At 43.9% G+C, this 13,271-nt stretch overlaps 1 protein-coding gene across 2 annotated transcripts in view; it reads left to right on the top strand.

Annotated features, from left to right (window-relative positions):
• LOC121539050 (synaptosomal-associated protein 25-B) overlaps positions 1-13,271 on the top strand; it is a 102,811-nt gene that overhangs the window by 63,147 nt on the left and 26,393 nt on the right. The window contains exons 3-4 of one of the 2 annotated variants that reach the window (XM_041847265.2): positions 1,085-1,105; positions 2,623-2,664. In XM_041847265.2, the coding sequence (XP_041703199.1) occupies positions 1,085-1,105; positions 2,623-2,664 (63 nt within the window). The remainder of the gene's footprint in view (positions 1-1,084; positions 1,106-2,622; positions 2,665-13,271) is intronic. The other variant, XM_041847266.2, reaches the window with a different exon arrangement.

Below are 13,271 nucleotides of genomic sequence, written 5' to 3'. Positions count from 1 at the left end.
TCTGTTCCATATCAGAGCTCTATCAACTAGAAATCTGTTCCATATCAGAGCTCTATCAACTAGACATCTGTTCCATATCAGAGCTCTATCAACTAGAAATCTATTCCATATCAGAGCTCTATCAAGTAGACATCTGTTCCATATCAGAGCTCTATCAACTAGAAATCTGTTCCATATCAGAGCTCTATCAACTAGAAATCTGTTCCATATCAGAGCTCTATCAACTAGAAATCTGTTCTATATCAGAGCTCTATCAACTAGAAATCTGTTCTATATCAGAGCTCTATCAACTAGAAATCTGTTCTATATCAGAGCTCTATCAACTAGAAATCTGTTCCATATCAGAGCTTAACGGGAGTTAGCCTATATGGGGCTATGCAAGTCATGAATTAGAAATATGTTTGAGTGCTGTTTGACTATAAATAGGCTGTATTGCTCTAAGCTAAGCTGAGTCAACCAGACACTGCTGAAAACAACACACTGTAAGCACAGCTTGGTCACTCAATATGTCCCTCAGCTTTGGCCTGAAACAGTTTATATTGAGCTAGCTGCACACACTCATTTGGCTTCCATGGATAGAAAGAGATCTCATTTCTATGTAAATCATGATAGAACCTTTATTAGATCTTTGAGGCTGAACCGTATTTATTTAAATGTATCAGTCGAACACTGTCTAACAGTATACCCATTTGGCTTCCATGGATAGAAAGAGATCTCATCTCTATGTAGATCATGATAGGACCTTTGTTGATTTTTTTGAGGTAGAGCCAGCACTAGGACTGCCTGCCAGGGGTCATTAATAACAGACACCCAGCCATGGACCAATTATCAGCCAAATCCCACTTTGTGTCAAGAGCACTTAAGTATTTGGCCCTGTTAGTGGAAAAAAAACTGGCACGGCACAGGAAGTAGTCTTTCCAAAATGGCCGTCAGTCTGGTCTGGGTTGGTAGTCAAGAAAGATGACAACATTTGATATAATCACACATCAACAAAGATACATCTCCTGTCTTGTGACCTACCTGCGTCTTTGAGAAAAGTGTAATATTATGTATTATTATAATTACTCCGTCTGTCGCCCCACAGGGTGAACGTGTGGCATCTGAGGTCGGTAACAGAATGCATTGTCTAATATCTCACCCTTACTTCACCACTGTCGCATGTAGCCTACTGTCCTTGGGTTCATTTGATCACAGATTGACAATGCGTTATAATCTCACATTAATAGTCCCTGGCTCAGTTGTCTTGCTGTCCACGTCACTGTTATCCTCTCACTGTTCTCCTCTCTCTGTCATCGAAACCCTACGTGTCAACTGCCGTTAGTCAGCCATAAACTAGGTTTGTCATAAACGAAGTGTCATGGTTATGGGTTACGTGTCCTACTGTGTCTATGTCCCCGTGGTTCTGCTGTGGGTGATGTTTTAGACAGTGTTAACTGTACATCTCTCTGGCCTGTCCTTTCTGAGGAGTGGGGCACAGCCAGAATAATAGACTAGCTCAAATGGACCTATTAAACATTCATGAAGAGATCATGTAATCCAGCCAGGCTCTGGAGAGAGAGGGAGACAGGAGAGGGGGAGAGAGGAGGACAGGAGAGGGGGAGAGAGGAGGACAGAAGAGGGGGAGAGAGGAGGACAGGAGAGGGGGAGAGAGGGAGACAGGAGAGGGGGAAAGAGGAGGACAGGAGAGGGGGAGAGAGGAGGAAAGGAGAGGGGGAGAGAGGGAGACAGGAGAGGGGGAGAGAGGGAGGACAGGAGAGGGGGAGAGAGGAGGACAGGAGAGGGGGAGAGAGGAGGACAGGAGAGGGGGAAAGAGGAGGACAGGAGAGGGGGAGAGAGGGAGACAGGAGAGGGGGAGAGAGGAGGACAGGAGAGGGGGAGAGAGGGAGACAGGAGAGGGGGAGAGAGGGAGACAGGAGAGGGGTAAAGGGGAGGAGCAAGAGACAGAGAGAGAGATTAAGGAGGGGCACGGGCAATGGGAGAAGGAGCAGAGGAGAGGGGAGGGGAGGGAGACATTTAGAGGGAAATATAGGTATTTAAAGGGTATTATTAGAGAAAAGGAGAGAGGGAAGAGTGAGGAGAACAGGTCATAAATCCAGTGGGAATGTGAAGACTTGGTAGCTCACTGTTATCAATGTTAATGAAATATAATCTTATATACCGTGAGCTCCAACAGTATTGGCACAGTGAGATAGTTGTTGTTGTTTTTGTCTCTGTACTCCAGTGCTGTAATTTCTAAACGGTTCACCCGATATGGATGAAAATACCCTCAAATTAAAGCTGACAGTCTGAACTTTAACCCCATAGTCATTGTATCATTTAAAATCCAAAGTGCTGGAGTACAGAGCCGAAACACTAACCCAGTCAATACAGGAGATTATCTGATTATTATTTAATTGTTGTATTATGTAACGATTTTTGAGTTTATGAAATGGATTCACTGAGTGAAAAATTGAGTTAGAATTGAGTTGAAATAGAGTTCCAATAGAATATAGTTGACACCAGCACTGGTTCCAGGCCTTGTATGCCCCACAGGTGTGTTCACCACCAGGTGTGTGGTACCATACAGTAGTAGAGAAGATATTCATCTGACATATCTCTAATATCGCTATTTTCTCTCCACAGTCGCTGGAGAGCACTCGGCGTATGCTGGCCATGGTGGAGGAGGTAAGGTCATGTCAACATTACACACACACACACACACACACACACACACACCACACACACACAGTTTTCTTATTCCAATAGAGAGACAAATCAAATGTCCTAATTTCCTGATCCTCCTTACTTCCTGGAAGACAATGGCTGAGTGCTTTAAACTGTATAGACAGACAGAGGATGAAGGGCCAATATTGCAGCATGTATTATGCACGAGTAGCTCACCAGATGGTCTCATCCAGGGGATATAGGCACATACATAACCCTGGCTGTCTTGTCAAGTAGAGCTGGACCATGTGACGCCAACACAGTCCATAATCCTAGGCCTCTCTATAGATTGAATATGTATGGCCGTCGTGGTAAACGTATCTTCTTGGGTATAGTATGTTGAGCTTCTTCACCAATACCTGGGAGCCACATGTGGCTGTAGGCTAACACGCCACCAGCTAAAGCACTGAGGAGGAACGGGGTGGGGTTTCTCAAAGTAGCATGTCCATAAGTAGGATGTTATTATTTGCAAACCTAGGCTCACGCCGCTCCTAGAATAGTACATTCTTTATTTCACTAATGTTGTTCATTCACAAATAGAAGATTGACGTCAAACATCACTTTTATAATTGTAACTCTTTCACGGCTATGAGGCTGGGTTGTGGAGATAAATAACGTTACTTTAGCTACCAAGGCTTTGAGGAAACCCACCCCACCCAGGTCAATACTTTTCCAATTATCCAATTACAAAGACTTCCTCTCTCAAGCACAGGAGCACTAGCAGGGTGGTAGTCGTACGAGTGCTCTCCCTATGTTGAGTGGGCTTTGAAATAGCGACACCAGGCTAATACAATCAGCTAAGAGTACATATCGGTGCAGGGAGAGTATCCGTTCAGCGCTGTTAATTGCTCTCTTTGACTGATGGGGTGTTGTTACATTTTATAGAGGTTGTGAATAAGGTTACTGTTGGGCTATCCATCTGTCTGATGTAATGTTGTTAGCTCTGCCTCAGGCCTCTAGTCTAGCTTTACTCAAACCCATAAACTGAGTTATCTACTCAGCCGCCTTGTTATAAAGCATTATAACACTCTAGTCTAGCTCAAAAGATGGCGCTGATAGACATGGCAGCTCTGTTTCTAGCTCCTGTGTTATTTCTTACATTATTAGCCCAGAAAGTTTTTTGTCTTTATTATATACAGCCGGAAATAACTTTGGGATATCAGAGTGGCGGTAACTCTGCGGCATTCCGACCAGAAATATGACTTTCCCGAATTGGATCCTTTGTTCATAACCTCCAAGGCAATTGAACTTATCCCAGAGGCTGCTCAACGACGCCGTCGGCGGAGAAGAGGTATTCGGAGTGGATTTCTAGTCCGACTCAGGAGGCGGGCACACCATCCACCGCTTCCGAGTATATTACTCGCTAATGTTCAGTCCCTGGACAATAAGTAGACAAGCTCAGGGCGAGGATCTCCTTCCAGAGAGACATTAGGAACTGTAACATACTCTGTTTCACGGAATCATGCCTCTCTCCGGATATACTGTCCCCGCCCATACAGCCAGCTGGGTTCTCAGTACTTCGCACAGACAGGAATAAAGAACTCTCCGGGAAGAAGAAAGGCGGTGGTGTATGTTTCATGATTAACTACTCATGGTGTGATTGTGATAACATACAGGAACTCAAGTCCTTTTGTTCACCGGACCTAGAATACCTCACAATCAAATGCCGACCATATTACCTCCCAAGAAAATTATCTTCAGTTATCGTCACAGCCTTGTATATTCCCCCTCAAGCCAATACCACGATGGCCCTCAAGGAACTACACTGGACTTTGTGCAAACTGCTGGGGACTTTAACAAATCAAATCTGAGGAAAACGGTACCGAAGTTCTATCAACACATTGACTGTAGTACTCAGACTTCAAAAACTCTCGAGCATTGTTACTCTCCCTTCCGGGATGGCTACAAGGCCATCCCCCACCCTCCCTTGGGCAAATCAGATCACGTCTCCATTCTGCTCCTCCTTTCCTATAGGCAGAAACTCAAACAGGAAGTACCCATGCTAAGGTCTATTCAACGCTGGTCTGACCAATCGGAATCCATGCTTCAAGAATAACATTGACATACAGTGGGGAAAAAAAGTATTTAGTCAGCCACCAATTGTGCAAGTTCTCACACTTAAAAAGATGAGAGAGGCCTGTAATTTTTATCATAGGTACACGTCAACTATGACAGACAAAATGAGGAAAAAAAATCCAGAAAATCACATTGTAGGATTTTTAATGAATTTATTGGCATATGATGGTGGAAAATAAGTATTTGGCCAATAACAAAAGTTTCTCAATACTTTGTTATATACCCTTTGTTGGCAATGACACAGGTCAAACGTTTTCTGTAAGTCTTCACAAGGTTTTCACACACTGTTGCTGGTATTTTGGCCCATTCCTCCATGCAGATCTCCTCTAGAGCAGTGATGTTTTGGGGCTGTCGCTGGGCAACACAGACTTTAAACTCCCTCCAAAGATTTTCTATGGGGTAGAGATCTGGAGACTGGCTAGGCCACTCCAGGACCTTGAAATGCTTCTTACGAAGCCACTCCTTCGTTGCCCGGGCGGTGTGTTTGGGATCATTGTCATGCTGAAAGACCCAGCCACGTTTCATCTTCAATGCCCTTGCTGATGGAAGGAGGTTTTCACTCAAAATCTCACGATACATGGCCCCATTCATTCTTTCCTTTACACGGATCAGTCATCCTGGTCCCTTTGCAGAAAAACTGCCCCAAAGCATGATGTTTCCAACCCCATGCTTCACAGTAGGTATGGTGTTCTTTGGATGCAACTCAGCATTCTTTGTCCTCCAAACACGACGAGTTGAGTTTTTACCAAAAAGTTATATTTTGGTTTCATCTGACCATATGACATTCTCCCAATCCTCTTCTGGATCATCCAAATGCACTTCAGACGGGCCTGGACATGTACTGGCTTAAGCAGGGGGACACGTCTCGCACTGCAGGATTTGAGTCCCTGGCGGCGTAGTGTGTTACTGATGGTTGGCTTTGTTACTTTGGTCCCAGCTCTCTGCAGGTCATTCACTAGGTCCCCCGTGTGGTTCTGGGATTTTTGCTCACCGTTCTTGTGATCATTTTGACCCCACGGGGTGAGATCTTGCGTGGAGCCCCAGATCGAGGGAGATTATCAGTGGTCTTGTATGTCTTCCATTTCCTAATAATTGCTCCCACAGTTGATATCTTCAAACCAAGCTGCTTACCTATTGCAGATTCAGTCTTCCCAGCCTGGTGCAGGTCTACTTTTTTGTTTTTGGTGTCCTTTGACAGCTCTTTGGTCTTGGCCATTGTGAAGTTTGGAGTGTGACTGTTTGAGGTTGTGGACAGGTGTCTTTTATACTGATAACAAGTTCAAACAGGTGCCATTAATACAGGTAACGAGTGGAGGACAGAGGAGCCTCTTAAAGAAGAAGTTACAGGTCTGTGAGAGCCAGACATCTTGCTTGTTTGTAGGTGACCAAATACTTATTTTCCACCATAATTTGCAAATAAATTCATTAAAAATCCTACAATGGGATTTTCTGGATTTTTTTTTCTCAATTTGTCTGTCATAGTTGACGTGTACCTATGATGAAAATTACAGGCATCTCTCATCTTTTTAAGTGGGAGAACTTGCACAATTGGTGGCTGACTAAATACTTTTTTTCCCCACTGTATACACTGACATGGTGACTGAGTTCATCAGGAAGTGTATAGGGGTGTTGTTCCCACTGTGACTATTAAAACCTACCCAAACCAGAAACCGTGGATAGATGGCAGCATTCGCGCAAAACTGAAAGCGCGAACCACCACATTTAACCACGGCAAGGTGACTGGGAATATGGTCGAATGCAAACATTGCAGTTATACCCTCCGTAAGGCAATCAAACAGGCAAAACGTCAGTACAGAGACAAAGTGGAGTCGCAATTCAACGGCTCAGACACGAGACGTATGTGGCAGGGACTCCAGACAATCACGGATTACAAGGGAAAACCAGACATGTCGCCGACACCGACGTCTTGCTCCATGACAAGCTAAACACCTTCTTCGCCCACTTTGAGGATAACACAGTGCCACCGACTCGGAACGCTCCTGAGGACTGTGGGCTCTCGTTCTCCGTGGCAGACGTGAGTAAGACATTTAGGCGTGTTAACCCTCGCAAGGCTGCTGGCCCTGATGGCATCTCTAGCCACGTCCTCAGAGCATGCGCAGACCAGCTGGCGGGAGTGTTTACGGACATATTCAATCTCTCCCTATACAAGTCTGCTGTCCCCACTTGCGTCAAGATGTCCACCATTGTTCCTGTATCCAAGAAAGCAAAGGTAACTGAACTAAATGGCTATCGTCCCATAGCACTCACTTCTGTCATCATAGAGTGCTTTGAGAGGCTAGTTAAGGATCATATCACCTCCACCTTATCTGACACCCTAGACCCACTTAAATTTGCATACCGCCCCAATAGATCCACAGATAATGCAATTGCCATCACACTGCCCTATCCCATCTGGACGAGGAATACCTATGTAAGAATGCTGTTCATTAACTACCGCTCAACCACCCAAGCCAAGGCCTGTTCACCCCGCTATCATTCACCATAGTACCCTCCAAGCTCATCATCAAGCTCGGGGCCCTGGGCCTGAACCCTGCCATGTGCAACTGGGTCCTGGACTTCCTGACGGGACACCCCCAGGTGGTGAAGGTAGGAAACAACACCTCCACTACGCTGATCCTCAACACTGAAGAAATTCGGCTTGGCCCCTAAGACCCTCACAAACTTTTACAGATGCACCATTAAGAGCATCCTGTCGGGCTGTATCACCGCCTGGTACGGCAACTGCACCGCCCACAACCGCAGGGCTCTCCAGAGGGCGGTGCAGTCGGCCCAACGCATCACCGGGGGCACACTGCCTGCCCTCCAGTACATCTACAGAACCCAATGTCACAGGAAGGCCAAAAAGATCATCAAGAACAACAAACACCCGAGCCACGGCCTGTTCACCTCGCTTTCATCCAGAAGGCGAGGTCAGTACAGGTGCATCAAAGCTGGGTCAGAGAGACTGAAAAACAGCTTTTATTTTAATTTCCATCAGACTGTTAAATAGCTAGCTGGCCTCCACCCAACCCTGCCCTGAACTTAAACTGTCAATAGCTGGGTACCACCTGGTTACTCCACCCTGCCCCTTAGAGGCTGCTGCCCTATAGACATGGAATCACTGGTCACTTTAATAATGTTTCCATACTGTTTTACTCATTTCATATGTATATGCTGTATTCGCGGCAGGTAGCTTAGTGGTTAAGAGCGTTGTGCCAGTAACCGAAAGGTCGCTAGTTCTAATCCCCGAGCCAACTAGGTGAAAAATCTGTCGATGTGCCCTTGAGCAAGGCACTTAACCCTAATTGCTCCGGTAAGTCGCTCTGGATAAGAGCGTCTGCTAAATAATGTAAATGTAATGTAAAATGTTCTAGTCAATGCCATCTTATTCAACTATTGCTGTATATATACTATTCTATCCTAAGTATTCTACAGATATACTAAAGGTTCTATCCACATACTGTCCATAATGTCTATACATATACTGTGGGCTCCAAAATTACTGCCACGCCTGACTGGCAATGCACAAGCAATACTTTAAAAAATACAAACAATATAATTATAGAGATAAACTCAAAATACCAACATGTGAGAAATACTGTACTTTATTAATGTTACAATGGAACCAACCAAAATCATACAATTATTTAATACAAAAGAAATGTCACCAAAATCAAGGTTTCATAATTATTGGCACTCCTCATTTAGTACTTAGTGAATATCGTCCCACCACCATATTTCACCGTGGGTATGAGGTGCCTCTCCTTGTATGCATCTCTGTTTCGACGCCAAACATGCTGATGCTGTATCTGACCAAAACGTAAAATGTTGGTCTTATCTGACCAGAGCACCTTCTTCCAGTCATAATTTAAATGACGTTTGGCAAACTCCAAGCGCTTGCGTCTGTGTCTTGGGGTCGAAAGGGTTTTTTCTGGCAACCCTTCCAAAGAGCCTGTGGTTGTGGAGGTGGCATCTGATGGTGCTTTTTGAAACCTGGTGACCCCAAGACGCCACATTTACATTACATTTTAGTCATTTACCAGAACAACTTACATTATCTTTTATATACTGGCCTCCCGTGGGAATCGAACCCACAACCCTGGCGTTGCAAACGCCATGCTCTACCAGCTGAGCTACATCCCTGCCGTCCATTCCCTCCCCTACCCTGGACGACGCTGGGCCAATTGTGCGCCGCCGCCCCATGGGTCTCCCGGTCGTGGCCGGCTACGACAGAGCCTGGATTCGAGCCAGTATCTCTAGTGGCACAGCTAGCACTGCAATGCAGTGCCTTAGACCACTGTGCCACTCGGGAGACTGGTGGCCTGCAATTCTTTCACAGTGATTCTTGGGGGGTTTTGTTGCTTCTCTCACCATCCTCCTCCCTATCCTGGGGGGCAAAATGCATTTGCGTCCTCTACCCGTGAGGTTTTCAACTGTTCCATATCTTTTTAATTTTAGAAAAATTGCCCTGACAGTGCTCAGTGGTATATTCAATCGTTTGTGGATCGTCTTGTAGCCATTACCAGATTTATGAAGGTCTACGACCATCTGTCTCTTTTGAACTGCCAGTTATTTTGTTTTCTTCATGGTGTTGGATGACAAAGGGATATTGCATGCGTGTTACCTCATTTTTATACCCTAGTGAAACAGGAAGTGATGTAATGGTCCAAACACACCAAGACAGTCGTGAAGAGGACACAACAAAGCCTATTCCCCCTCAGGAGACTAAAAAGATTTGGCATGGGTCCTCAGATCCTCAAAAAATTCTACAGCTGCACCATCGAGAGCATCCTGACTGGTTGCATCACCGCCTGGTATGGCAACTGCTTGGCCTCTGACCGCAAGGCACTACAGAGGGTAGTGCGTACGGCCCAGTACATCACTGGGGCAAAGCTTCCTGCCATCCAGGACCTCTATACCAGGCGGTGTCAGAGGAAGGCCCTCAAAATTGTCAAAGACTCCAGCCACCCTAGTCATAGACTGTTCTCTCTGCTACCGCACGGCAAGCGGTACCGGAGTGCCAAGTCTAGGTCCAAAAGACTTCTCAACAGCTTCTACCCCCAAGCCATAAGACTCCTGAACAGCTAATCATGGCTACCCGGACTATTTGCACTGCCCCCCACCCCATCCTTTTTACGCTGCTGCTACTCTGTTAAGTATTTATGCATAGTCACTTTAACTCTACCCACATGTACATATTACCTCAACTACCTCAACTAGCCGGTGCCCCCGCACATTGACTCTGCAACGGTACCCCCCTGTATATATAGCCTCCCTACTGTCACTTTATTTTACTTCTGCTCTTTTTTTCTCAACACTTTTTTTGTTGTTGTTTTATTCTTACTTTTTTTGTTTAAAATAAATGCACTGTTGGTTAAGGGCTGTAAGTAAGCATTTCACTGTAATGTCTGCACCTGTTGTATTCGGCGCATGTGACCAATAAAATTTGATTTGATTTGATTTGATTGGTAATGGCTCAATATAGTTCCTTAAGACTTAGATCAACTTAAAAAAGTGGAATTTAATTCATGGATTAATTTTGGTAGATGTTATTTACAATAATCTTTAAGCGTGCCATTAATTGTGAAACCTTGATTTGGAGGACATTGATTTTTAATTAAATCAATAAATGATTTTGGTGGGTTCCATTGGAACATTAATATAGTACAGTATTTCTCACATGTTGGTATTTTCAGTTTATCTCTATAATTATGTTGTTTATATTTTTTAAAGTATTGTTTGTGCATTGCCAGTCACGGGTGCCAGTAATTTTGGAGCCCACAGTATATACACTACCGTTCAAAACGTTGGGGTCACTTAGAAATGTCCTTGTTTTCGAAAGAAAAGCAATTTTTTTGTCCATTTAAAATAACATCAAATTTTTCTTATGGAATATCTACATAGGCGTACAGAGGCCCATTATCAGCAACCATTAGTCCTGTGTTCCAATGGCACGTTGTGTTTGCTAATCCAAGTTTATCATTTTAAAAGGCTAATTGATAATTAGAAAACCTTTTTGCAATTATGTTAGCACAGCTGAAAACTGTTGTGCTGATTAAAGAAGCAATAAAACTGGCCTTCTTGAGACTAGTTGAGTATCTGGAGCATCAGAAATTGTGGGTTCAATTACAGGCTCAAAATGGCCAGAAACAAATAACTTCCTTCTGAAACTCGTCAGTCTATTCTTGTTCTGAGAAATGAAGGCTATTCCATGCGAGAAATTGCCAAGAAACTGAAGATCTCATACAACGCTGTGTACTACTCCCTTCACAGAACAGCGCAAACTGTCTCTAACCAGAATAGAAAGAGGAGTGGGAGGCCCTGGAGCACAACTGAGCAAGAGGACAAATACATTAGAGTGTCTAGTTTGAGAAACAGACGCCTCACAGGTCCTCAACTGGCAGCTTCATTAAATAGCACCCGCAAAACACCAGTCTCAACGTCAGCAGTGAAGAGGCGATTCCGGGATGCTGACCTTCTAGGCAGAGTTGCAAAGAAAAAGCCATATCTCAGACTGGCCAATAAAAAGAAAAAATGGGCAAAAGAACACAGACACTGGACAGAGGAAGATTGGGAAAGAAAGTGTTATGGACAGACAAATCGAAGTTTGAGGTGTTCGGATCACAAAGAAGAACATTTGTGAGACGCAGACCAAATGAAAAGATGCTGGAGGAGTGCTTGATGCCATCTGTCAAGCTTGGTGGAGGCAATGTGATGGTCTGGGGGGGCTTTGGTGGTGGTAAAGTGGGAGATTTGTTCAGGGTAAAAGGGATCTTGAAGAAGGAAGGCTATCACTCCATTTTGCAACGCCATGCCATACCCTGTGGACGGCGCTTGATTGGAGGCAATTTCCTCCTACAACAGGACAATGACCCAAAGCACAGCTCCAAACTATGCAATAACTATTTTTGGGAAGAAGAATTCAGCTGGTATTCTGTCTATAATGGAGTGGCCAGCACAGTCACCAGATCTCAACCCTATTGAGCTGTTGTGGGAGCAGCTTGACCGTATGGTACGTTAGAAGTGCCCATCAAGCCAATCCAACTTGTGGGAAGTGCTTCAGGAAGCATGGGGTGAAATCTCTTCAGATTACCTCATCAAATTGACAACTAGAATGCCAAAAGTATGCAAGGCTGTAATTGCTGCAAATTGAGGATTCTTTGACAAAAGCAAAGTTTGAAGGATACAATTATTATTTATATTAAAAACCATTATTTCTAACCTTGTCAATGACTACATTTCCTATGCATTTTGCTATATTTCCTATTCAAACTAATTTCATGTATGTTTTCATGGAAAACAAGGAAATGTCTAAGTGACCCCAAACTTCTATATATATATATATATATACACACACACACACTACCAGTCAAAAGTTTGGACACACCTACTCATTTAAGGGTTTTTCTTTATTTGCTAAAAATATTTAAATTGTAAAATAATAGTGAAGACATCAAAACTATGAAATAAAACATATGGAATCATGTAGTAACCAAAAAAGTGTTAAACAAATTAAAATATGTTTTATATTTGAGATTCTTCAAATAGCCACCCTTTGCCTTGATGACAGCTTTGCACACTCTTGGAATTCTCTCAACCAGCTTCATGAGGTAGTCACCTGGAATGGATTTCAATTAACAGGTGTGCCTTCTTAAAAGTACATTTGTGAAATGTATTTCCTTCTTAATGCATTTGAGCCAATCAGTTGTGTTGTGACAAGGTAAGGGGGGTGTACAGAAGATAGCCCTATTTGGTAAAAGACCAAGTCCATATTATGGCAAGAACAGCTCAAATAAGCAAAGAAAAACGACAGTCCATCATTACTTTAAGACATGAAGGTCAGTCAAAATGTTGAAAGTTTCTTCAAGTGCAGTCGCAAAAACCATCAAACGCTATGATGAAACTGGCTCTCATGAGGACCGCCACAGGAATGGAAGACCCGGAGTTACCTCTGCTGCAGAGGAAAGTTAATTAGAGTTACCAGCCTCAGAAATTGCAGCCCAAATAAATGATTCACAGAGTTCAAGTAACAGAAACATCTTAACATCATCTGTTCAGAGGGGACTGTGTGAATCATGCCTTCATGGTCGAATTGCTGCAAAGAAACCACTACTAAAGGACACCAATAATAAGAAGAAACCTGCTTGGGCCAAGAAACATGAGCAATGGACATTAGACCAATGAAAATGTGTCCTTTGGTCTGGAGTCCAAATTTGAGATTTTTGGTTCAAACCGCTGTGTCTTTGTGAGACGCGGTGTGGGTGAACGGATAATCTCCGCATGTGTAGTTCCCACCGTAAAGCATGGAGGAGGAGGTGTTATGGTGTGGGGGTGCATTGCTGGTTACACTGTCTGTGATTTTTTTTAGAATTCAAGGCACATTTAACCAGCATGGCTACCACAGAATTCTGCAGCGATAAGCCATCCCATCTGGTTTGGGCTTACTGGGACTATCATTTCTTTTTCAACAGGACAATGACCCAACACACCTC

This window comes from Coregonus clupeaformis, chromosome 21 (assembly GCF_020615455.1).
Source record: "Coregonus clupeaformis isolate EN_2021a chromosome 21, ASM2061545v1, whole genome shotgun sequence".
In the NCBI taxonomy this organism is placed as follows: Eukaryota; Metazoa; Chordata; class Actinopteri; order Salmoniformes; family Salmonidae; genus Coregonus; species Coregonus clupeaformis.
Note: the sequence above shows the minus strand (reverse complement) of the source record. Positions and strands in the feature narration are given on the sequence as shown.